At 40.6% G+C, this 27,895-nt stretch overlaps 1 protein-coding gene and 1 long non-coding RNA gene across 5 annotated transcripts in view; one reads left to right on the top strand and one right to left on the bottom strand.

Moving 5' to 3' along the window:
* KHDRBS3 (KH RNA binding domain containing, signal transduction associated 3) overlaps nt 1-25,980 on the bottom strand; it is a 110,226-nt gene extending 84,246 nt beyond the window's left edge. For 3 of the 4 annotated variants that reach the window (XR_013926478.1, XM_080377893.1, XM_080377894.1), the window contains exon 1: nt 16,387-25,980. Coding sequence is in view for 3 of the 4 variants with exons in the window: in XM_080377893.1 (XP_080234019.1) it covers nt 16,387-16,474 (88 nt within the window). In the remaining variant the exon portion in view is untranslated. The remainder of the gene's footprint in view (nt 1-16,386) is intronic. The other variant, XM_080377892.1, reaches the window with a different exon arrangement.
* The window catches only part of LOC308059915, a 370,995-nt gene that overhangs the window by 117,674 nt on the left and 225,426 nt on the right, over nt 1-27,895 (top strand). The window lies entirely within an intron of this gene.

Raw genomic sequence — 27,895 nt, 5'->3', positions numbered from 1 at the left:
GAGCCCTTACAACAAGCTGTTATATCTTTTTCATTTATGTGTATGAACACTATCAGGTAGCCCTTACATGGGATTTAACCTGTTATCTTAGCAGTTCGTCAAGAAGGGTCTGTATCTTTTCTTCCTTATGTACACTGCACTAAATTTTTTGCGATTCCTTTGACAACTTTCATAAGGAAGAAAAGCATAAATCAGATCTTATTTGAAAAATGGGTACCACTTCCAGCTCTTTATACATATATCACATTTTAAGCTATTGCCAAGTTGAAAGACTAGCCACAGCACATCCAGTTATTGAACCCCAAAGCAGGCTGACTTGAGCACTATTGTTAAAGCTTTAGGGCACCGACAGAATCTAGTCTAAAAATCAGCTGACAGATTCAAATAAACCATGTTTAATACTGAAAGATACTTACACTACCAAAGCATGGTAGTAGTGTATCTTCCATCCCCATATTTTTTATAGTTGACAGTTACACAAATAAGCATACAGCTGTTTACACAGCATTATGCAAGATTTATGTAGCCATCAGCAAAACAAAGTAGTGTTCTCTTTCCTTATTTCTCTGAAAAAGTCAACTTGAGCAACTCTAGAGCTCTGCCAGCACCATCCACCCCAGCTGACAGAAGGCCAGGGCATAGAGCCTCACACTCTGGCAATCCTTAATTCAGTAAGGTGTCACATCCTACTAATAAATCCTAAGAAAACACAACACACCGTAAGTCACAAATTACTTGAAATCATCACTAAACCCAAAATTTCACACAACAGCCACAAGTGCTGAGGGAACTGGCTGATGTCATTGACAGGTCACTCCAGCTTCAGAAGATCATGGTCATTGGGAAACGTTCTTATAGCTGAAGCAAAGCAAGTATCACAGTTCTATACTGAAGAACAAGGAGGAGGATCTGTGTAACAAGATCATAAGACTCACCTTGATGTCTTGGAAGGTGATGCAGCAAACAGACCTGGAAAACCTTTTCCAAGCCTATGAAGGACAAGGTGATTGTGAATAGCCCACACAAGTTTATGACAGGGAAGTCACACCACACCGAACAGCATTCAACTATACAAGTACCTCTGTATCAACAATATGAGCAGCTCCACAGATGGGAAGAGTCATTGATGTCCACCTCATCAGCAGTAGTGCTTTTGATACTGTCTCCCTTGTAAACCCATGAGGTACAGGCTACGGACAGCAAGGTGGACTGAGATCCAATTTGCCTGTCTCAAAGGGTTGTGGATATGGCACTACAGCCAGTCCAGCTGGCGGTCAGAGTCTAGTGGTGTGCTCCAATGGTCACTATCATTTATCATCATCAATTACCTCAATGAGACAGTGCAGCTTCAGCAAGTTTCCAGATAATAGAAAACCAGGAGAAGCGATTCAAACACCAGAGGGTTGCGATTACAGTCAGAAGTACCTTGAAGAGCTGGAGGAACCAGCCAACAACCATCTCATGAAGTCCAAAGGGGAAGTGTGTAGTCCTGTGCCTGTGGAGAAATAACCCCATGCACAAAAACAGACTGGCAACCAAATAGGTAGGAAGCAGCTTTGTAGAAAACTACCTGGGAGTCCTAACAAGCTGAACACTAGTGAGGAATGCGTGCTTCCAAAGGCCACCGTTGTCCTGGGCTGCACTACAACAGCACTGCCAGCACTTTGAAAGTGGTGATCCTTCCTATCTAGTCAGCATTGATTCATGTTTTAGCAAGCTGCTGTTCTGCAGAAGAGTTCTGAAAGGATCTTCTGCAGGTAAGATTTGTTCCACCTTTGGTATTTTTAAGAAATACTATTTCTAGTGAATTCTGTCCCAACCCCAAAATTTATTTCTTATGAAACACTGTAGCCCACAGCACCATGATTTGTTATCTGAAAGCATGCTAGAAATTCAATTGCATTAAAGACTATTGTTCAAATAGTGCAGAGAATCAGATTCAGATCTAGAGTACAGCAGTCCATGTTTCCCTTCCCACCATTGTTCTGCACAGCACTGGAGTATACACATTCTTCCGAAGTCACACATCTCCCGTTGCTTCCCAGAACATCAGGCTGCCTATAATACATTGTCCAACAAAAACTCGTCATTGTTCGTATTTCACAGTGTTGGGGGCAAGGAAGAGAGATAAGGCTATCACAAGTGCCTGCAATGGTACCCAAGTTCAGTGAAACTCAAGAGTTGGCACCAGACACTGTTAGGACTTAAACTCGTACCCACTGGATCCAACACAACCATTACCACCATGCTTAACCTCACTCTTACTACAGGAATTGATAAAAGCTTGTGTGTTCTGTCACATTGCACTTAAGTGAACTAGGAAAGTGAATGCTACCCCTGCTTTGGAGCCTGTAAAAGATTTACTATTGAAGTACCTTCACAGTTATCTGTGTCTATCCAACCTGCTGTTCATGATTTTCTCGGCTTGACTAACACAAGTTTCCTGGTCCTTTGATGAAGTCTCAGGAGTCTGAGCAGTTTACATGTCTGCAACTTCGTTTACCATAAGCCCAAGCTACTGATGTGCAAGTAAGCTGTGTGAGAAGGTAAATGTACAGAAAGAACATGAAACCACAGGTGAATGTGAAGGGACATAACACGATGGATAGGTCTTATTTTAATCCATAAAACAAAAACATAACTCAAGTATATGAAAAATGCTTTCAGAATACTTATGAAAAGGTAACCACCCAAAGATCCTAAAGTATTTGTGTATTCCAGTCCACAGATGTATGAGCCAAGCCTAAAGAGGTTAATTGGTGCATGTAAAGAGGACCAATTCCAGCACACTATTCTCAATTACTTTAACACACCTCTAATCAGAAAGCCATTACTCCCACTGCTGGTAGATAAGGGGCAAACCACTACTTTTGATACAGTTATTGTAGGCAGTACTTTTGTTTTATTCCTTATCATCCATTACAGTCCTTGGCTGCAGTCACATAGATTGGCAGGAAAAACATCAAGTCAGCTTGTACACCTACTGCCCTATGGGAAAGGGCAGCTTAAAAAAATTGATGTGGTAATTATATGTATGAGCTTCAACATAAATTGAATGTTAAAAACTCTTTAGCACCCAAGTTAAAAATTAACTAGCAGAGGGATAACGTTAACTACTATCCTTTCCACATGCTCAGTAGCAGGTGACTCCAAATACCTTTTCTGTGTATAAAGATACATATTACACAGAATTAAGCAGATTGCTAGCACATTCAATTGTTTCCAAATACTATTTCATTAAACTTCTCATGAAATCAGTTTAATTACTTCACAGAATTTTAAACCAAGATCACTTTCCTGGAAGTGTGATAAACCTTGGAACTCAAGCTTACAGACTCATTCCAGCTGCAAGTCAAAACATCTCTGCCAACAGACCAGTTTCTCCAGGAAAGTAGCAAGATCCAAGTCTGCAGCAAGCCTGTTCTCTGTAGGACCACGTGCTTATCCATGTCGTACCTTCACTGAGGAAGGTACTTACTTTCAACTTTGATGGCATCTGTCAGAGTTTCTTAAAGTATTACTAGCATGCACTTAGAACATTACTCAATTTTCCAGATTTAAGCAGCAATGAAACAGATCTTCATGACTTATGCCAGTAAGCTTTTGCTGAAACATACCTTATAAAGAAAGTAAATATACAGTTTTAGTAGCATTTATGGTACAGTTTTACTTGACATAGGAAACAGTTCTGAATTACAATTTTATTTAAAGAAAGGGTCTTCATGTTTAGCTTAAGTAAAACTAGCAGTTACTTCTGAATAAGTCATATTTCAGGTTAGCAAATTTATAAAAAAGCATCTTCAAGTATTTTTAAAAGCCCAAGGTCAGGTTTCTTCCAATATACACGGTTATGTTACAGCTGTAAGCAGCATAATACCTGCATGATGTTCTGTACACCTACTCAGCAGTCAAGATATTGCAAATTCATTTATCTTACAAATTTGTTTTGAAGACAGTTTAAAGTCAAGTGCTTTTATAGAAGTGGAACATTGATGCCTCAGTTTTACTGCAGTTTCAGAAGCCACATCATCTCATACAGTTATGTGACGAATTCATTTTAGAAATGTTACTGTCTTCATTTTAATCCAGCTAATTTCAAAATCCCCGTTTACACTGAACACTACAACTTCTCCCCAGTGATGATTGTGTGGTATGAATTTTCATATGGAAGTAATTCCTAGATTTACTAGTTTGTATTTCACTGCATTTCTACAGATTTTACACAGAATAGTCAACTACTAGTAAGTGTCATAAGCACAAGGCAGCTGACATTTTTGAATGGAACAATTCACAACCAGGGAAGTACACCTACATTCAAGGTGAGACAGCAAAACCAAAACTGTTCATATTGATTATGAGTAGCACTAGGGAAAATGCAAGAGCTGCTCTAACCACAGCCACCTGCCCTGCCTGCCCCCCACTGGCCTTTGTAATCCCGTATGTTCAAGTTTCTGCTCCATCATCACTTGTCTGTCAAAAAACAGTAAGAAAACTGCCAACACCAGAACCCTGAAGTGCCATTATCTCTTGGTTCAGCGATGTCTGAATTCCTTCTATATGGGAAAGACTCCTGATGCTCAGCTTTCCAAAATCATAGAATCAAGTTACTTTCTAGATGTGGCTGAAGACAATGGGGATGCATTTAAAAAGGTGAAGCTGCCTAAGAAATTGAGGTTCTGGGTACCCAGAAGAAGACAGCTGAGACAACAATAACCACTGAATACAGCAGACTATCACTCCTTGCTACTAGAGAGAAGCAAAGCATAAAAGTGCATTTGGGAAGAACAAGAGACCAAAAGTGTCATAATGGGTACTTACCATCCTGTGAATGTGTATTCCTAAGGAATGGTTCATGTGTATATTAAGTTTCAAATTTCACTTCCCCTTCTTGATTCATTGATTTTAGAGCAACTGCAGGAATGACTTAAGTGGTTACAAACAGAATAACCACCTAAAATGCTGGAATGTCCTGCTCTGAATAAATCCAAGAAATAAAGGTGCTTAACTGGAAAAGATCTGACTGTCCACTAAAAAAATCTGGAAAGAACATATACCAAGAAAGAAGTTAATTCTTCCTCAAGCCATCAAGAGAAATACAGCCAACAAATACCTCTACCAAATTTGACATGAGGGTTAAAAGACCCAGTGTTTCACAGAGCAAGAACATACCATAAATGCTGAAATGAATCTTCACTGACTAGGGAATGTAGCTGCATTCCCAGGATCTCTTTTGTAGCATCCCTTTCTGAAGCAACATACAATTTAACAGGTTACTATTCCAATTTACTATAGCTGTGTCTTAAAAATATGAAGATTACAATAAATCAGACAGAGCTGGGAATGAGGAAAAGCTTTTTTGTACTAAATTTGTACAGCTTTCATTTTACCCTTGCATAATTACCTATTGGCAGTACCTCTTGACAAGAAGCAAGGGATTAACTACATAGCTGGCCAGGAGCATCTATTCTCTTTAATCTATTTTTCTGAAGGGGCCATCTGCTCTTTATTTCTTCATTTCGTGGCCTAGCTTGAAATTGCATTCACTGTTCTGCTGGGATTTCAATTAGTTAAGTGTAAAAATTTCTCCCATGTCAGAATAGAGGTCTTGAGGATGAAATACTGTAAGGTGAAGAGGGAAAAGGGGTTATTTCCAAACACGGATTGACTATAATTGATACAGCTCAAATAGCTAATTAGTCATCAATAAAATGAAGGGTTTCAACACAGCTTGACATCCATTACTGACAAGTATGCACAGCCATGTTTCAACATGCTGAATGGGAATAACAGGACAGCATCTCCTGCGTTCTCTGCACTCAACTCTTTTCAGATGACTCCACAGAAAAACTTCCTATCTCAGATCTGTCAACAGTACCAAAACCTTCCAAATGAGGTGCCCAAAACTACATCATACAAATGCTGACAAGAAATCTACATGATTTGCATCATTTGCACAGACTTATAAATAATGAGTACTTCTGAAAAATTTACTCACTACAAGCTACAGGTTTGAGCTCTAGACAGGTTTTACTCCAATACAAACATATTAAGCAAAGGATTCTGAAAGTACTGTATAGAATGAAACCTATAGTTTTACATCCTACTTCATCCAAGTGGGAAAGAAAAGTTTCAGATTCATTTTCTATTTCACTGTTTGCAACAGCAGAAAGACCAAGCAGGAAGCTATCCAGCCAGCCGAGTACCTTCAGTTAGTGCCTAGAGTCACTAACTTCTCAGCATCATCTTCATGCAAGCCATCATAACAGGTAGCCTTCTAGCCTAGACAGCCAGCCACTGAAAGCTTCCATCATTGTTTTCAGTAGATTGACAAAAATAAGGGATCGGTGCCTTGAGAACCTACAAGCCACTCAGAAAATACATTATGTCAGCATACTACTGAGGTCTAAAGAAACTGATTTATTGGTTAAAGAGATAATACCTGTTGTCCTCTATTAGGGCATTAATTTACAAAGGATAATTTGTCTAGAGTTCTTTGTAGAGCCGATCTCACAACCAGCTACTTGCCACTTACATGATAATAAAATACACATTTTTAATTAACCTTATATTGCACTATTACTTAGTATTCCAAACTGCTTATTATTTCAGTGGATTTGTAAATTCTTTAAGTGCATATATGAACAAATAGTTTATAAATATTATGGTAGTTTCCCTGCATTCTCCATTTAATCAGCTGATAGTGTGAAGGTCAAAGAGCTTGAAGTTTAAAAGCCTGGCAAAGTGTTTTTTTCAAAGCTTCACTCACTTATCAAATTGACTTGACTGACAACAGTCTTACTAGTTCAAGTATGTCAAAAGAACAGCACAGGCAAAGCTGTTTCAGGTCCCATCCGTATCTCTAATTGTAGCTGGAAACCCTGTGTCCAAAGGTAAGTCAGTTCTGTTACAGCTGCAGCATTCGGTCTGTATTGGAGCCTAAGCTTGTGATCAAGGTATGAGCAGTAAAGGAATACCTATGAGATGGATAAACAGAAAGATGCAACCAGAGAGTTTCAAGCAGGCCAGTTACCAATTAAAGCCTTTACACTTTAGGCATCAATTTTTTATATTCACATAGTGAAGCTACATGAAAAGCAATATTGACGAAATAGGAATAAGCCTCAGTTAACTACATACTGGCTTTCAGGAGGTACCTCTGTTTTAAGATGCAGACAGAACAGACCCAGCTGCAAGAATTATTGTGAGAAGCCAACACTGATGGTGCACAGCACTCATGCAGCTCCCACAAAAGCAGCTCCAGGCTTTCTTTTTGCCTCTGCCACAATGCCACCCCCCAGGAGCCCTGGTACAGCCGGCTCAGCCAAGCACCAGCACCCACTGCGGGTACAGCACCAGCACTGCAGTCATAGGGATGTCACACTGAAAGCATGGGCTGTGTTGTGTTTTAAGTAATTCTAAAAAACTGTTCAGAAAAAGCTCCACACAAAATTAAAAATCACATGGTTTCTCGAATACTTCACGACCAACCATAATACAATAGTGTTTCCCAACACAGACACAGCACTCAAAAACCTTTGTGAGTAAATTATGTCTTCAAAATTTCAGCATAGCTGTTATTTAGGATGCTCTACCAAAGTATCTTACAGGAAAACCCATTGTGGAATACTTCCACTCTTCCCAGAGTGTGCTCATATTAATACTTCATAGTTGTACAAGACCCCCAAATTCACAGAAAAAATAAGGCTGGCAGAAGTTTTAGAAGGTCATCAATTCCCTCACAAGCATTTTATGTGACTACACTTACATAATTCCCAGCATTTGTTTCACACAGTATTAACGGACTTCCGTGAAGACCAAGTGCCTGAGAAAAAAGTCTGAAGAACAGATACAGTAAGCTTTAAAAATGTGATAAAACTTCCCTTGTATGCTTTTATACAGTAGGCCAATGAAAACCTAATCATTTTTCCAGACCATGGATACATGGTGTAATAAAAAGGTCAAGGGTATATGATAAGTGAGAAGAATCTTTAAGACAAATTTGTGTTACAAAAGACAAATTAGACCACAATAGTCCTTTCCAGTCTTAAGACTTGGTACTAAGGTGCTGTATTTCACCTTGCAGACTAGTCTGCCTAGGGTATAGTTAGGGTATCTCTAGAAAAGCAGCAAGTATTAACTAGAGCTAAAGATATCACTGCAACCTATCTGCTGTGAAGCAGAAAGCAAGGTCTATTAGCTCCTCCACACACATCAGAATTTCAACAGAGAAATTGAGTCAAATCATTAGTAAGAAACTGTTTCAGTGAGTAACTCTTCTACTACGACAACAGTTTTGAGGAACCCCTGTAAAGAAGAAAACTCAGCTGTGACACTACTGCCTGGAAATTAAAACTTCTGGATCCTAAAAAATAAAAGCAGGCTGAGAAGTGGTCATGAAACAGCCATATAATTAGTAAAGTGAAAAACCACTCTAGGCTTCTGAACTTCCATGACTGTACGAACAGACCACAAACATTGTACTCCAACTGTGTTAAAGCAAGCCTGAAAGAAGAACCTGTTCTCCTCAGAACTCCAGAAGTATAGACATAATTACCCATAACAAAAAGCCATGAAAGAACAAACAGACATGACAGGCCTTAGTGTTTTTTGCATTTGCAAAAGTGGAATTTATCATTAGTTCAGAAGTAGGCAGGAGAAAAGGGTGCTTTTTTTATTCACTGGTTTACCCCATAGAGCTGTATCACTCAAGTCTCCATACACAGGAGCACATGATTCCTGCTTGGTAGCAGGAGAAATGAAGCTCCTTAACCCTCAGATACAGAGGATCTGATCTCAGAGAACAGAAACTGGGCTGCTGACCAAAGACACATCAAGATTGGTGCTTCATTGCCACCTCTAGTTAATTAGGGCAGATCAAAAATAACCAGTAACAAACTTTTGTCCATTATCAGTAACTGGAAAAAAAAAATGTCACAGGAAAGGAAGAATGACTACATTAAAAGTAGTCCTCCCATTTCTAAGTCTTTTCAAGACATCATTATTACCCTAAAGCAGCAGGGAAAATTGGCTGAAGATATCTAATACTTTTTGCTTTCAAACATATCTGCATTCCAGGGTACTGTGACTAGATAAGAGGCAGTAAGAGACTACAGGTGCACTTACTGCCCAAGCAATCAGTAAACACACTAGCAGTATCAGAGCAACAGAAGCTATTTTGACTTCTGCCTTGTCCACAAAAAGGCATCTTCCTCTACTGACTATTCCATTTGTACAATCCAAATAGATTAATAAAGTTGAAGAAAATCAGTGCATCCTCAAAGGATTTACAACTTCAGATTTTCATTGTCACTACATTACACCAAGATCAGCACAGCAGCAGTTATAACCAATTTTCTCTTGGATTAAGTGAAAGAATAGGTTTACTAATACGATATCTAATCTTTTAGGTTTCCAGTTGTTAAGAAATTCCTAGAAAATACAGACATATAAACACACCTATACAGGCCAAAAAACCCAAAGATTTACAGTCTACAAGAATTAAACTGACATTTGTTTGCTGTTGAGCTACTACCTGAAGCCTTAAGCCTGATAAACACATCAAAATAAGAAATGGAAGGCAGCCAACAAAACAGCAACTGGAAGCAGAGAACAGGAAGGAAGGGAATCCATTTAACTTTCTAGTTTCTCATTAATTTTTACCTTTACAATAAGGTAAAGATAAAAAATGACAGCACAAAACTGAAGAACAGTAAGTGATAAATATAACAAAGCTGCGTTCAAGCAAGGGAGTATTTTAAGATAGGATAAACACAAAGAAGAAAGCATACACTGCTCAGCTGTTGAGACACTCAGAAATACAGCTTTCTCAGCTTAAAATGTTTCTTCATTCTACCTCTCCAGTTGCTACTTTATAATTTGCCCCTTGACAGCAACAGCCAGCCTACATCTAGTGTATATCCCAAGTCATTGACAGTTCAGTAAAGAGCCTAACAATTTAGTCAACATCAAATGTCCATAAATGCATCTTATGCTGTATTGAAGATGTCAAGAAATGCAAAATCTACCAGTTCTTACATTTGATTTAAAAGTTAGTCATCCATTGTTAGAGCACTGCGCTTTGTTTTTTTCATCTGCACTTTTTGGCATGACATTTCATCAGTTTAAAAGGCCTCTTAGTACTTTTATTTACCTTCTGAAGGCAGTAAAGCACTCAAACCATAGGTTAATCATCACTTTCACAAGCCAGTCAGACTAGCAACAGCCCTACAGACCTTCTCAAGGTTGCAAAGCATTGTATTTTCTCCATGTTCTTCTCAAAGATTAAGACAGAGACTTCCATACCTAGAATGTCACAAGAAAATAAGATTCCGTAGTCCATACGCCCTTTATGACCTTAGCTGTTAATTTTCTAGCTAGTGTGGTACTCAGGAGTCACTACTCTGCTATCAATACATGCTTTAAAGTGATTCCCAGAACTATGACCCCCTCACCAGGTCTCAGGGGTAGGCAACCCCACTTTATCAAGATACTCCACTCAGTGTAATTGTCCTGTCCTTTATCATTTTCTATTTGAAAAGCAGTATTAATAATGTAAACATTAAGCTTGCCAGATTCCTGCAGAGCTCAGCTAAGAACAGTCAGTTAATTCACCATAAAATATTAGGTGTGTCAGTTACCAGTTAATCCATTTAAACATGTTTTTTACTGAAACTGCTAAATACTAATTGAAAAGTCATGCAGTACCACACTGGATACTTGAGAGAGGCTACCCAACTCTGAACTTCAATACCCAATTCTTTCAAATCCAAGCACATCCTAGATTCTTTTTTTTCTTAATTATACTTGAAGTCAAAGGGGGGGGGGGGGGGGGGGGGGGGGGGAGGGGGAGAACTCAGAGGGCAGAAAGGTTGCATAGATTTAAGTACAAGCGAGTTAAGCCAAACAAGCCACAGGCCAGAAGAGCAGCCATTCGGTGCTGCGACCTTCTTTCCGATTCCTCCAGTAAGTACGTACTCAGAAGGTTACAGTTTTAATTTGCATGGCTAGTGTCAAAAACGATTGAAAGTGACAAACCATGTCAGTCTAAATTTGAAACCTTTAAACTCGATCTTCCTCATTGACTGCCAAAGTAAGTGTGCAAGTGAATTAGGAGGCAGCTTCAGACTCTATGTGATCATCAGTGAGTGGCTGCAGGCTACAGACATGCTTCAGAGAAGATGAGCCAAGGGTGAAGTGTGTATGATTATCTTCAGCTGCATTTCACAGCAGCCCTGTTAACATGACTGGAATACCTGATAAATCACTTCCCCAGCCTTTTCAGAGACCAAGACTGGAATCTACTTGTTAATAAGTCCTATGATTTTTTCCAAAATCATTTCACTGCAGTTAAAGCAAAGAGCAACCATTAGAAAAATGTGAACTTCTGAAGTGTTCCTGAAGGAAGGCTGAGAAATGAGGGACAATCACTGAAAAATCCCTTCTTCACTTCAAATCTTATTAATATTTCCTTAAAACAGCATGAAAAGTAATAGAACCAAAGTCAGCCTTCCCTGCTTTTATGGTGCTACTGTCACACCATATCCACTCCTATTACTGTCACCTACATTTCTCATCGCACTGAGCCTGCCAAATAACCAATTCCACCCACACATTTTCATACTGTTTTGAAGTCTGATTACTAGAAGACAACAGGGGTTTCTTCTTCCCAGTTAACCACTAAGAAAAGAACTGAGTGACCTTCTATCTGAAAAAAAATCTGTCTAAAGGGCATAGTAATTTTTTTAATATTTCATTCAAATCAATAGGATAATCCAAGTAGTCTTAAAACCCCATCAGCTTTCCTCAGTTGTATCTGCTTTACAAAACACCTATGACCTTCATAAAGTGTTTCACTAGCCTCTAAAAGCAGAATACTTGTTTCAAGTGTTGCTTATATGATTGAGACTACAATGAGAAACAAGTTACACAGCAGCAGAGCACATGTAACACCATTAGGGACTGGGCAAGAGCAGCACCACACATGCCTGTTCCATGCCATGAAACACCTCAGAGAGAAGAGTTATTAAGTAGCAAACTGATCATTTATATCACAGCATATATATGGCACTTCACAATCAAGTACATCCTTTTAGAGTTGTGAAAATTAGAATTTATGAAAAATTAAAAACCCTGCTAAGCACTCAGAAGCCTTTGCATACCAAGACAGATTAAAAAAAATCAGCAACAGCTATGTAAACTTTATAAATTAAGTTCCTACTTCAATCATTTCTACGAAGCTGTCCCTTACCTGCTAAAGAATCACAGTTAATATCCTCCACAACGCAAAAAGTCAGAAGCTCTTCTTCACACTCCAGTTTCCCCAATATTTAGGGAGGTACTGATCACCGATTGTTGAACTCCTACTCAAAATGTGACACAAGAAACAGCAAGCCTCTATTGATCACTACTGACACATGGCTCAGTGAAGTCATTCTGTATACAGCTAGCACATACAGCCATCTACTGATAGGAAGGCTTGTTACTCCTGTACATCATCCGGTTGGCAATTTAAAGAAAGCCTCAGTTTAAGAGGCTACCTCAGATCTCAAAGTAGATAAAATGAGCTTTTAAGAAAGAATTCCAGAGTCTACACAAGTAAAAGTTGTCTTTCAAACTCACTGCCTTCTGACAAGGATTTCAGCTACCCTAACTTCAATTACAGGGCTCTTGCCTAAATATTTAACATTACACAAATCAAACAAGTGCCATGCACTCGCTTTAATGTTTCCCCTGTTACAAAACATGTCTGGAATCAACATGTTTTATTTAGTCAGCTTCTTCCATTGCAGTGAGTTTTATCCAACATTCATAAAAAAATTGTCATAAATCAGTAATATCCATAGATGTGAAAAGTATTTCTCTTACAGATCTCCCAGTATTTTTTTACAGCATCACTTGTGAACCAAGTTATGACAATCAACATTGCACTTGCACATTTACCAACATTTATATACAACCCCAAGTGCAGTCAGCCTTCAAAATAAAGCTCTAAGATTGAAAAGTAAAGCTGCTCAGTGCCTTGCAGTGATAAACCTGATTTCAGAACAAACATCACTTCCACATACAAAACTATTTTTCAGATTTTACATAAAGATGAGCACCTAAGAGCTGCACATAGGAGAAATACAGACACACATGCACTGAGCTTTTGCTTCTTCACAGCAGCTCACCTTCCCCAAGGTTCTTTAATTACAGAAACTAAGATAATAATTGGGCATAACATTCCAGTTCCCATTATCTGGTACCAGCTACAAATTAATCCTATTAGCATGGTCACCTTACAACACATGCAAAATAGATCTACTAATATCTAACATATTTAAAGATTTACAGATAAAAATACCCCCTTTTTAAGAGGACTTAATGTTCAGTATACAAGTAAATCATCTTAGAGCAAAGCACAGTCTAGCCTGCTGCAAAGGATTCCTACTGTTCTAAGGGGAGAAGCTGAATGTTTCAATGACTGCTTAAAGCAAAATTTAAGCACTAGGGTTTATATTTGTGTCCCAAATAGACAGGTTGTCAATAGTTGAGCAGAGTTTAACAAGAAAAATCAGCACTTCCATGTGCTACACACAACAGTGAAGGATCCCGATCTATGATTTTAATGCTTTCCAAATGCTTAAACCATATTTTATTAGGGCAAATAAAAGATGCTGTCATCTCTTAATTCTGAAAGATAGATCAGCAACACTGCCCACAAAAGTACTCTTGCAGGTTCTTAGTTATCTCCACATTGTTCTTTTTCAACTCAGAGGCTACCCTGGAACTCAAAGCATGTCAAGCTCCACTTTTTTCCTGTATCATTTAGAATTATGCAATTTGTGTGCACCCAAATTATACTTTGTAATTATAAGCATAATATGCAAATGTGTCTACTTCCATTTCAGAACTATAATTAAGAGATTTTGGAAGTCTAGTCACAGGACTTTTCCCTAGAAAACAAATTTCAACATGGTTAGAAATTTGTTGGCAAGTTTCTAGTATACACACTTCAATTCCTCCAACACCTCAGAAGGATTTAATTGAACCGTACAATTCTTACTAGTCAATCTTGAGTTTCTGAAGGAAACTGGCTGATCTACAGTATTTATGTTTAAATACAGATAGTAAATGCAATACTATTAAGACCTCAAAATGCTATTACATAATTAAGATTGTTATTTTAAGCACTTAAAACCCTTGCTAAGACATTCTCACATATGCTTGGAAGAAGCCAAACTTAGAAACATGTTTCATTCTAATTTGAAGGGCTAAACAAACCCACTTTAAAAACATTAGATCAGCCATTTCATTTACCTGCTTAGTAAGCTATCATAGAAGGAACTCAATGGACCTAATATATGAAGTACAAGCCAGAACTATTACGAACACATCTCCACTAATAATTGCCTTCATTTAACAGCACGGAATTGTTGCAATTTAGAAAAAAGCCACTGATAGCATCATGACAGACTGGGTTTGTAAACCAGCCCTTCCTGAAGTCATAGATTTCCTACTTTTATTACAGTTACTTCATCTTATTTGGTCTTTGGTGACTCTATAACTGCCCGAAATACCCATTTCAAATCAGGATTATACAAACTTGCATTTTCAACCACAGCCAATCAGTCACCCTGTTTAATTTTGTATGTTCAAGAAGTGAAACACTTCAGATTTAATGCAAGACTTCACTTTCAAAGCAAGCAAAATATCTAGGGACATACTAGAATAAAGAGGTTGGATCCATGTCCATCTACATTCAATTTTTCACTGACAATTACTTTCTTTTTGGAGCTGTACATATGCAGATATCAAATACTGTGTTAAAAGCATGCAAAAGCTTGTCTGTCCTCTAATTTCTCATTGAAATGAGAACCTCAGAAAGTATCATAGTTCCAAGAAATTGCAGTTTTGATAACAGCCACAGACATATCTATTTCTGTAAGTGGTTCGTAAAATAATAAATAGCATACTTCTGTAACTTCCAAAAATAATTTACATATGCAAAAGAGATCCTTCCTTCCCTGTCTGGAGAGGAACTTCACTAATTTAGAGCCTGATTTCTCAACCTTCAAGCTAAGTTTTAGCAATATTTCTATTTACAGCAAACAATGCCAATATCTATTTATTAACACAATTCTCATTCTTCCACCACCAACAGTGTAATTTTTACAAAGTTGGGAAAAAATGCAAAATACCAACCATCCAAGGACACAGCTACAAATCACATGGCACACACATTCCACAGCTGAAGCTGCGACAGCTACCCCTGACTCCAGACTGCTGCAGACAATAGTTGATGCTCCCGATTGAGAGATCGGCATTCGCAGCCTATTACACATCGAAAAGTACAACAGTGCATTAAAAGAAGCCACACTGATTTCGACCTATTCCTGTTATAGGAAGCAAAGTCCACCAGCATGGCTTCGTAATCGCTTCAATTGAAGATACAATCATTCTGGCTGTCTTTAAGTTATATTAGAAAAATCAAATCATAACTTATGTCACTTGACCATGCCAAGCACTGTATCAAGTCTTTGTCTCTCCAGATCTGTACTCGGAACTCACCTGCCAATTATACAGTATTTCCAAATTTACATTACATCATACCGTAAGTCACACTGATTACTTTTTTATTCAGTATAGCATCACTGAAACAAAGAGCTAGCACTAAAGCATACCCGACATGTCACACACAGAAGGGGTAGGAATCATTTATTAGCTGGAGTTACATAACCGCAAAAGAAAACATGCTTCTGGGTTGTTAAAGGATTTATCAAAACGTACTGTCGGTTCCCTAATATTAAAGTTACAGAGCCAAAAGTTCCTACGAAAGGGCATTGGTTGTAGGCTTCTTTTTAAAAAGGCTCCCGCATCCGCAGACAATAAGCTGTATTTACTGTTCGGAAACACGCTAGCGGTGTAAAACAGCAAAACCATTTGGGGTTTTTAATCGACTTAAATCCCAAGCAGAGCACAGAAGACCCCAGCCGTTCTACACAGCAATTCAACTCCGAGTAATTTATAACTCACAGCAGCGAGCGAGCGTGCCCTCGCTATCGGAAAACGGAACAGCACCTGTGAAGGAACAGGTATCTGGGCATGCAGTCCGGCTGCTGCTGCTGGGAGAAGCGGGGCCTGCCGGAGCGGCAGCCCGGCGCAGCCCGGGGGCGGCGGGCACCGGGGAGGGGGGGGGCAGGACCCCCCGGCCCCTCCGCGCAGCCCAGCCAGGGGAAGAAGGCGCTAAACACCAGCAGCCTGACCACAGAAAAAACCAACAACCCACCAAGCGGTGCAAAACTAAGAGTTAACCCCCTGCCTGAGCATCCTCGGCGGCCGCCTCTAACTCCGGCTCGTCCCCACGGCTGGACGAAGCGGCCCCGCTCCGCCCCCGCCGGTCCTCACCTTGGTTGACCAGCCTCAGGGCGTGGGTGAAGGACGGGTCCAAAGAGTCCTTCTCCGCCATCAGCTCGGGCAGGTACTTCTCATCCATGGCGGCGGCGGCCTGGAGCGGCAGCGGAACCGGGGCGCCGGGTACCCCCGCGGTGAAGGGGGCGGCGGCGCGGGTCCGAGTCCCAGGCGGCGGTAAATCCTTGGAGGCAGCGCTTCCCCCCGGCCGCCTCCCGCCCGGGGCTGCGGGGACGCATCCAGAAGGAAGCGCCGCAAGCCCCCGGCAGGCAGCAGGGAGGGAAGGGGCGCGGGTCGGGGGCCGACCCCCCACACCGGACAAGGGGCGCGGAGAAATCCCTCTGCGGAAGCGCACGGGGCCGGAGCGAGTGAAGGAGGAAGAGACGCGCCCCCGGAGCGCTGACCCAGGCGGGACGGGCCCCCGCCTCAGCCTACTGCACACACGCGCGCGTAGAAGAAAAGGCAGCCCGTGAGGGGGCCGGCGCACACCGCACACCCACACCTCCAGCGGCGCCGCGCCGACTGAGCGAGAGAACTGTCCGCGCCAGGTTTAAATACCTCCACTGAGGCCAAGCCCCCAACCCCCGGAGCCTTGCCCCTGCCCACCGAGCCCCGCCCCGGGATGCTGCCCCACCCCTCGGCTCCTCCCAATGGGCGGTGATAGTAGAGCCTCCTTCCCTGTCGCCTCGCCTACTCGAGTGAAGACTCCTATTGGGTGCTGTGACTTGTCAGTTGGGGGTGGGCTGCAGCTTCGGATTGGTGGCTGCTCTCCCCGCCTCCCGCGGCCTCCCGCCCCTCCGCGCGCCACCGGTGTGGCAATGGCGCTAGTGCCGGGCGGGGGCGGCGCTGAGGTAACGTTCATACAACGGCGCCTGACGGGGAGCGGCTCCGAGGGCTCCGGCGAGCCGCGGAGCGGGATCTGCGGTTAGAACGCACAACGAGACCTTCTCCTGAGAGGAGGCCTGGCGCTGTTCCCCTCCGGGAGCCACGAACGCCTCACCGGCGCCGGCGGCTGGCGGGCGCTCGGCCTGAGGGGAGAGCTTCGCCTGGCGAGGGGGCGCGGCGCTCGCTCGGGACCCGCTCCCCGGGACAACGGGGGTGTGAGAGGGCTCCGGGGGCTAGGGCAGCGTCCTGGGGCGCCCTCTCGGCTCTGAAGGGTGCGGGGGACGAAGAAAGACAAGATTTGTTTTCAAAGGAAGAGTAAAACCGCGGTTTAAACTTTTTTTTCTACCTCCAAACAGCTCTACTGTTTATTTATCCAGCATTTTGTACTTACGCCTCTAGTAATACAAAGCATTTCCTAAGTACTAGCCAGAAAATCTTATTTACAAAGAATTACACCGATGAGCCATTGTAAGTGGGTTTGTGATTCTGTAGAACAGGAAAGAGAAGCAAAGTTTAAAAGACCTTGTTCAAGCCTATTTTCCTATTTTTTCAGCGGATACACTTGGTATATTAGATCATTATTCACTTTGATCTTTAGCTTTGAGGCTTTACATAGCTTCCTTATTAGACTTTAGGTGTTTCATCAATGAATCTTTCTTGACAAAAGCCCAAAGGAAGCAAGACCTACTATTCTCTCTAACAGAGCACAAGGGCAAAACAGAGAATTACTAAATCACTGAAGCCAAAAACATAACGCTAAAGTAACGTTTTAAACCAACGTTTACTGGAAAAGACAGTAAGGAAATTTAAGTGACAACTACAGTGAAAAGACTACTGAAAATATTTATTATATATGTGAATTGAATAATCACACATTTACCTCTGTATTCTGTACCAAAAGAGAAAAAAAATCTTCAAAAAAAAGCTGGCATGAGAAATCACTCACTCAAAGCTTGGAAGTACAGGTTAAGGCTCCCTTCTCAGAATTACATGTGCTCTTTCACCCTTAAAACAGAAGAACCATATATTAAGGTATCTTATTTCTTGTTGTATTTTACAGACTGGAATATCTCATAGAACAATGTCTGATATGTTACAATATGAAATACACTTGATCTATATTCTCTCTACAGCTGTTCCAAATAAATCTTGACCCAGGATGAACAGAAACAAATTTATAAAGTTGTATTTTAAAAATTCTCCTGCATGACATCAGGCTTGATGGATACAACTAAAACATGCAAGCAACTGGAAGAAGTTGGATTACAATGAATGTTTTATTTCAACCTTCCATATACATCTTCTCTGTAAAAGTACTGAAATGCAGCCATCTGTTGTGAAACAGGCAGACACATACAACTTTGACACAGAACAATATGTAGGAGTGTAATCTTTATTGAATGACCTGGAGCAAAATAATCCCTATCTTTGCCGGTAAAGCCAAAAATGTATTTGAAGTCCCTTCACAGCATACAGGACTTCAGACAGAAAGGTAGCTATATTGTTACAAATGGTGTAAAACACAATTACCTTTCATGGAAAGAGTCATACTTTTCCTGGTAACTGATTAAATAAACGTTTGGTGTTTCATGAAACCAGTGTCTTCCCAAATTATACCAATTCCCTCTGGTTTACAATAGAGAAAAACTTACTGGAAGTCTGAAGACTTGTTTCTCACCAGCTCTATAACAATAAAGGAATTATAAAATTATCCACATTTTACCCTATTGTTCAAACTGAAACCTGCACATAACAAGTGCAGTATATTGTTTTCTTCAATGAAATTCACTAGGATGTAATAAAAGAAGAGGAGGACAGAAAGGATGGGAAATTACGAGCCTCAGGCCATAAAAAGCAGCCTGGAATGTGGTTAGCTGGGAAAAGCCTGCTGAGCATAGTTCTTACTATGCAGGAAAGCCAGGATACACCACCTTCTTACGGATTCATTGCTTTCTTGCTACTGAAATCTATAAAAAACTTGAAAAGCAGCTTCATCAAGGAGCTGCCCAGTAAGTATTAGATTTGGCATTCACAAATACTTAATCGTCATGAGCCCAAACTTTTAAAATTCACAATTGAAATGTGTTTATCACTACTATCCAACACTAAACTAAAAAGGCATTTTTACACATCTCCATTCTGCTGTCTATATGCACATGGTAGTTTCAAGGAGGTAGTTTGGTAGTAGATCAGTTGGGAACCGGTATCATACTAACATCCATTACTTCTCTTAAAACACCGGTTATACGACCTGAGTGTGCATGCCTATTTATAAGCAAAAATTTTAGATGTCAAAATTAATATTTATACATAATAGAAGCATTAGGACACATTAGTACCTTCACTGTCAGGGGTGAGATTCACTTTCTTACTGGTGAGATTCACTTTCTTACTTCTTGTACCTTGTGACGCAGCCAACAGGACATCTGGGGAATATGTGTGAGAGGCTGAAGCTGAGCTGCACCCTCTCTCTGGTGTGTAGAATCTATACGACTTACTGCAGTTACATTTTCCTTATTTGCTGGATCAACATAACAAGCAGTATTTTTGTCATTAAGGCTTTGCTTCTAATACTGCAAGCACACCTAAGTATTTGTAATTTTCATAGAATCACAGAATAGTTTGGGTTGGAAAGGACTTTTAAAGGTCATCTAGTCAAACCCCTAGCAATGAGTAGGGACATCTTCAACTAGATCAGGATGCTCAGAGCCCCATCCAAGCGGACCTTGAATGTTCCCAGGAATGGGCCATCTACCCCTAAGGTAATAGTTGTCTTACTTCCTGGGGATTGGTGCTGATGCCAAAACGGCACAGAGTAACTGCTCAGAGACTAATTTTGTCTTTAAGCAGCAAAGGTATTTATTTCATGCAATGTTGGGGAGCTAGCCAGTTCGCACCGGACAAACTAGCTCCGAAGTTTTCAGTGAAAAGTTAGGTATTTTGTACAGTTTTCCCGTGAGAGGTTACACAACATCCTTACATACATACTCATTTGATTTTGACATCTAATCATTCCATTCACAATAGGTGGGATCTAGGTGGAGTAGACCTTTCAATTTTCTTTTTTCAGCAATTTCCTGACTTGATGGTCTCCTTATCTCCTTCAGGTGCCCACCTTATCTTTTCTAATTATTCAGAGTACATTCCTTTCTCAACACAAAAAGAGCATCACCCAGAGCATTGTACCAAACTCCTAACTCATCCTGACTAATCCTTTTTTTTTTTTTTTTTTGTTATTCTGTTTCAGTGCCAAAAGGGTTGCAATACTTTCCTTCCTTTCATCATTATGTCATTTCTGGAATGCTTCCGTCAGACTCAAGGTAACGCCAGTAGGCTGACCTTGAGTCATGGCTCTGGGAATGCCTAAGGCTATGGCTGCCCGATCAAGCCAAGTGTCATGAGCCCATTCTGAGGAGAAGTCGGGACTCTAATTCACTCCATGCCTCCATAAATAATCCACGATACTACTTGCCATCTTGCTGGCTACACCAACTATGTTGTGAATGGAGTGATGCCCTTCACTGGTAAGGGAGAAGTAGCAATATTTTTATTGGTATAAAACAGATTTAACAAAGTTTGATACTGAATGCAACAGTGGATGAACAACGTTCAGTGGCAAGGTCCACTTGAGTGGTACTGCACAGAGGACAAGGTCAGACAAAACTGTCAGGGGGACCCTCCCCGTGAGTCATGAGGTTCAGAAAGGACCCCCTTGCCTTCTGAACTCCTTCTCAGGGGGGAGTTTAGCTGCGCCTGGATCCAGACTTATCTCAGACTTGGTCAACAGTTTCTAGCTAAAAGATTATATATGCGCAATCAATCCTTTGTACCACTTAGCTAGGATTTCAAAGTTTAGCATGCTATTAATCACTTACCGAGAACCTGTTGTGGCAAGGAATCTCTCAACCTTGAGGAGTGACCTTCAGAGGTGCCCTACCCTTAAGAGGCAGGAGATCCTGGTGTGCAGCCCACTGCCATGCAGGAGAGCTCAACGAGCTCTGAGCTGCCCACTATTTATGGAGTAAGATAATTGACTCATAGTCATATTTGCATAGTGACTACAGAAGTTACTTTCACACTTCACTTGAGTGGGACCTTGACCAGCACTGTTAAGTGGGCACGTTGTTCACAACAGCCCTGTGTCGTTTTCCATCTCCCCAAATTCACTTTGAGTGGGATGCATCCATCACTAGCACCACAGATGATTATCACTTGAGCATTGTCATGGAAACAAAGGTCAGGATGGGGGGTGGGGAGTGGGAGGTGGGGAGGAGCACACTGCCATGTCACGTCCTATAGACTTATGTATGTTCAGGTTCCTCAAGTGGTCATGAACTTGATCTTACAGTGGGAGGGACTTTGCTCCTCCAGTCCCTGTCTTGTGGTCCATCTACTTGAGTGGTGTGGGAAGAGAGGTTGCCAGTGAAGACTGAGGCAAAAAAAATTGTTGAGTATCTCAACCTTCTCCTTGTCTGTTTTTACCAGTTTGCCAATCTTGCTCATCGGCAGGGCAGGTACACTTTCTTTCACTTTCTTCTGGCTGACACACCCATAGAAACCCTTCTTAATATTCTTTGCATCCCTTATTATTCTTTCCATCCCTTGGCAAGTTCAGCTCCAGCTGTGGCTTGGCCTGCCTGACCCCATCCATATACAACCAGGCAGCATCCCTATACTCATCCCAGGATACCTGTCCCTGCTTCCACTGCCTGTGCATTTCCTTCTTGCCCTTTAATTTGACCAGCAGATCTCAACCCATCCATGCCTGTTTCTTGCCTTCCTTTCCTGATTTCTTACCCTTGAGGATCAAGAGCTCTTGTGCTCTATGGAAAGCATTCTTAAAGATCTGCCAGCTCTGTTCTGCTCCGTTGCTGATGGCAGTTTCCCAGGAGCTGCTCTTGACTAACTCCTTGAAGAGGTGGGAAGCTGCTTTCCTAAAATTCAGGGTCCTGACTTCACTCTTTGCCTGACCCGTATCTCTCAAAACTGTGAACTCCACCAGTGTGTGATCACTGCAGCTCAGGCTGCCTCTAGTCTTGATGTCAGCAATTAGGTCTCTTGTGTTCATGACCACTCAATCCGGTATCACATCATGTCTGGTAGGGCTGTCTAGTACCTGGCTTAAGAAGTTATCTTTGATGTACTCCAGGAGTCTCCTGCATTGCCTGTAGCTCGCTGTGCGACTTTTCCATCAGATGCCAAGGTGGATGAAGTTCCCCAGCAGAATGAGAGCCTGTGAGCATGATGCCTCCTGTAGCTGGAGTAAGAAGGCTTCATCAATAGGCTCCCCTTGATCAGGTTGCCTGTAGTAGATGTCAGCCACAAGGTTGATTTTGCCTATGTTACTGTCCACTCATCTTAATTTTTTTTTGTGTGACTAGTGCTATTCGGTTTATTCAGTGATAATCTCAAGCTGCCACTAACCATAGTAGACTTTATATGGCTCTAATGTAGTTGTTGCCTCTGATTTACCTCTGGGTTCCTGATTTAAAGCTCAGACCACAACAGACTGTTACGGAATCATTATTTATTTGAGACTTCATCTCATTAAAATGCACACAGCTGAAGACCTATAGAAGCAGGGTCTATTTTGGGAAATAGTTTGTCACAAATACTCCATCTAGTGAATATGTCCTTGATGTGACTCACCACAGTTCTGATTAGCATGTTGCTAAGTAGGTGCTGGCTTCCTTAGTATTCCAATATATCACTTGCCAATTTCTATTAGGCACACTGAAATTACCATTGCACTTCTTTCTCCAATATTCTTGTGAACATTTGGGTTTTTTTAAAACTTACATGTGGGTTAAAATATGAAAAAACAGATAGAAGTATACTGTCATATCAAGACATCCATCATAAACCATGTCGTGGTTTAACCCCGGCTGGCAACCAAGTACCACACAGCCACTTGCTCACTCCCCCCCCCCACCCCCCAGAGGGATGGGTTGGAGAATTGGAAAGGAATGTAAAACCCAAGGGTTGAGATAAGAACAATTTAATAGATAAAGCAAAAGCTGTGCATACAAGCAAGCAAAGCAAGGAATTCATTCCCCACTTCCCATGGGCAGGCAGGTGCTCAGCCGTCCCCAGGGCAGCAGGGCTCCATTATGCGTAACCGTTACTTGGGAAGACAAATGCCACAATGCCAAATGTCCCCCCCTTCCTTCTTCTTCCCCCAGTTTATACACTCAGCATGATGTCATATGGTATGGAATACTCTTTGGCTAGTTTGGGTCAAGATGAACATGAGTCAGCAAGGCGCCCTTGCTGCAAAGGGGCTGGTGGTATCCTGGGCTGCATTAGCAGGAGTGTTGCTCATCTGTTGAGGGAGGTGATCCTTATCCTCTGCTTTGTACTAGTTAGGCCAGACCCAGAGAGCTGTATCCAGTTCTGCACCCTTTTTTACTGTGGGGGTGGCTAAGCACTGGCATAGGTTGTCCAGGGACGTTGTGGAGTCTCCAGTCCCTGGAGATATTCAAGAGCCGTCTGGACATGGTCCTGGGCAACTAGCTCTAAGTAGCTCTGCCTGAGCAGGGAGATTGGACCAGATGACCTCCAGAGGTCCTGTCCAACCTCAGAGATACTGCATTGTGCAAATGATATGCAAAAAAGATTTTTTAAGGATTATATGCCTCATTCAAGTTGTACATTTGTATTTTTTATAGTGTTATGGAGTCAGCACTGAAAGAGCCAAAGGTTTATCAAGACTTTTGTTGAATCTGAACTGATTTTGTTTAGTTGCTACTGTTCCTGTGTACCCATATCTGTGATGAAAAAAAAGCGAGTATGGACAGTATCCACAAGTAACTACTATTCTGATAACTGTAAGTTTACATTAACGAGGGCTACTCTTAACTTCCCCTTGTTACGTTATTGGCCTACAGTGTGTTTCCTTGAATGAGCTAAGATACTACAGTAGAGCAAGTAAATGACTAAATCTTCCCTGTTATGGAAAACATCATCTGTGAAACTATTCAGACTGTGATCCCAATACCATTTGCATCCTTCCCTCCCCAATTACTCTAGATTTCTGCCAGTCTTAGTCATCATCTTCATTATGTTCTTCAGCTCTTGTAAGAAAATATTTTTGCTTGCTTTAAGCACTAACTCTGGAGGCTTAGATACATCTTTATTCCTAGACATACCAAAATTATTAACACCAGGTTTTCATCAAGTGTAATTCAATTTTAGATTGCATCTCCTTGTATCTTTTGCCTGTGACATTAGGATTTTACCATCATTTTTTGTTGTTGCTTCAGTATAGTATCAATAATGGCTAATTCCAAATAACTCTTCTAGTATACATTCCACCTTCCTTAAAAATCTGATGTGCAGCAGTCTAATAAAACACATTTTCTTGAACAGCCGTCTTCCAGAGAGATGCAAAGTGGGTTGCTAAACTCCGCCTGGCCTGAACTCCTGGTATCCAGGTAGAACACTTAGCACATAGAATGTATGAGACCTGCAGAGCAAAAAGATTACATTATCTGTAGCAGGTAAATTTTAGCATTTACACCTTATTGTTCTTTTTAGGTCTTAAAAGTTAACACATTTTATTGGAACAGCCTGTCCAGTTTCTAGTGCATTGAGGCACTAGTAATTGAGGCAACACATCACAGTGAATTCACCACCTTTTTCATTATATTCATGTATGCCATGATCTAAAGAGTGTTTTTCTTTCCTTTAGGTGTTTTGCTAATGGCAGTTGTGCACATAGTCCTGGAACTGCTTGCGCATATACCTCAATCGTATGATGTGCCTGTAGGCATCATTATAAACTTTATTTTATCTGCTCTGAAGTATTTTGTGAGATTAAAAGTCTTTTCTATTTTTGTTTTAAATAAAGTGTAATGATTTTACAGTGCACTGTCCCAGTATTGGCTTTATACATGTATTTATTAAAAATCTTGATTTTGACATTTTCCTTTATATACTTGCTAATACTCACTTCATATAGCCCTAATGATGCAAAAGTTCTCAGTGTTGTCATGGTGAAAGGACTTTTTTTGTATATTCTTTTTCTCTTGTGCCATATTTGGATATACATACTTCGTTATTGCTCCTTTCTTGATCCTGTACTGTAGCTATAAAGGAATGTTGTACTATTGCTAAATTCCTCTGCTAGAAGCTTTTGCAGAATTGCATGCTCTTTACTTTCCTATTTTCCTCTGTAGTATACTTATAAAAGTGGTCTTCTCTCTGCACTTTGTCACTGCCTTCTCTAGTGCTGGACAATCAACATGTATTACAAACCTTGATGTATCTGGTCCTCCCATGTACCTCTTTGATTGCTCTGAACGCACATGGTGCCAGCTCCAGTGCACCCTTGTCATTGTTATACCTGTCTTATTCCTGGTTGCACCTGTTCTAGCACATTGTGTTGTATGCTAATGAATGTTCTCTTTTGTTCTTAGGAAAGCTTTTTCCAGTGTGAAATTGTTTGTTACTAATTTTTTCTCTTGTATTCAATCCCATTAAAAGCCTGTCTTTCACAGACTGGCTTTCCTAACTACCAAGGCCTCACCAGCCATAGCTTATGAGTTCTCTTAGTAAGGCCTTGATGTGTTTCACAACATTTATCTTTGCATGGTATGTTTTCTTTAAAAAGAAACATAACAAAATTCAGAATGATAATCTATGTTTTCTTGTCAGCTTGTATGAGTCTACTGGATACCTGCACTTTGAAAATACTTCTCCTTTTTTTTTTTTTTACCAACTGGAATGAGTGGCTATTCAGGGTGAAGAATATTATCTACTCCAAACCTGAAAGAAATCTGCTGCATTAATATCTTCTATATGCCACTATTTTCTGCAATACTTCTTTTCTGATCTTACCATGGCCCATTTCTTTCCTTATTCTGCATGAACTGTAGACAGTTTCTTTTCTTCTGATAATATACCAGAAAATACCATTGTTCAGATTGCTCAAATCCTCAGAGAGCTAGGGTAAACTAAAGAAATTATATAATAGAGGCCATTTAGTGATGGTAGTTTATTGTATTTGCTTTTAAACAGTTAACTCACAGTAATCATGAAGCAGTCTTATAAAAAGCATTTCTTAAGCTTCTATTAAGGGGGAGGAGGGGTAACAGTAAAATGTCCATCTTTGTTTTGGGAAAAAAAAAAAAAAAGTTGTTTAGAATGCTGGAAGATGGGAGTTTTTAGCCCAGGTGCTCACCTGCACCAGCTACTTCTACAAGAATAATCCAGAATATACTTAATGAAAACTTTGCAGACTATGATGATACCCAAGTACACACAAAAATAATTATGCTTTTAAGTGACCTTCAGGAGTCTGCATATCTGAACTGAGATTATGAAGCAAAGCAGAAGCTGTAGCAGAGCCCCATAGTAACTGCTGGGGAAAAAAAGGTGTAAAGCAGTCTAACCCATTCATCTTCTGGTTAGGAATGGGAGTGTGCCCCTTCTGCACCTTCTAGAGGCAACAAATGTGAGAAGATGAACCCACCACGAAAGACAGCAAGACTCAGCTTCTGCTTGAAGTATACAGGTAAATCAGTACGTGAAACATCGATTTTATGTGCTTCCACTCTATAAGGCATATGTCCTACCACAGAAGGTTCAAGCAGTGCAAAATGTTCTCACTATCCTATGTTCTTGTTACCTTTTTTGATGCAGAGAGTTAAGGGACAGAAACAGAATCATCAAACTGTTGTCATCAGAGATGTGCTCAGCTCGCTAGCAATGGCTGAAAAGGCTTGTGTTTTTTTACATCTAGCTCCAAATAACGTCATTTGCACTTTTAACACAAAGTAGTTCTGTTTTCTAAGGCCCAGTGCTTTCAAGCCACCTATCAATGCCAGCTCCACACTGAAATGTTGATGTGAGAGTTAACTTATGTATCTTATTGTTTAATTTTGTAATATCACCAAGCAGGTAGACAATATATGCAAAACAATTGTTTTGAAAAATACTTCAACTGTGATATATTGATAATTATTAGCAACAGAAAAAGAGAGTACCTATGGTGGCAAAGCAGAGTTCTGTCAGAGTCTGTATTTATTAATTTTATCTCACAAGAAAATGGCTCTCTAAATCCATCACATGATAAGTTTAAGTTCTGTTCTAATAGAACTTCTAATCATTGTGGTTTGGTCTTATATTTCGAAATTAAATATTTCCTTCCTTAAAGTTAACTTTCTCTAAATTTTTGCAATAAGCAAACCAAATATATCTTTAAGCTTAGCATTTCTTGCTTTAGACAGTAAACAGACTAGGTAATTTCCATTTCAGTAACAGTCTGATTTCATTGTTAGGTTTTCTTTTATATCAGACATGAACTGAAATTTAAAGTGCCTGCTCTGCAATATGGGACTGCATTAGAACAGTAATCTTGAGTTCTTTGTAATTACTGTGTTTTATAATAATTATATGAAATATATAGCCGTATATTTCTTTCTTTATTTGAGATAAAGAAGTCTGGATGGAACTACGAATTAAAATTGTTTATCAAGATTCATCCTCCAATTAATTGTCTCACTGTAGGAGGAGAACAGTATTTGTATCATGCATTGTTTAAATGCTGAGTGGGCACAGCATCAGGTAGCGCTACATGGACATAAGGGGAGAGAGTTATTACAATTGTCACAATCCTGTA

Source organism: Falco punctatus (genome assembly GCF_963210335.1).
Source record: "Falco punctatus genome assembly, chromosome: 3".
Lineage (NCBI taxonomy): Eukaryota > Metazoa > Chordata > Aves > Falconiformes > Falconidae > Falco > Falco punctatus.
Note: the sequence above shows the minus strand (reverse complement) of the source record. Positions and strands in the feature narration are given on the sequence as shown.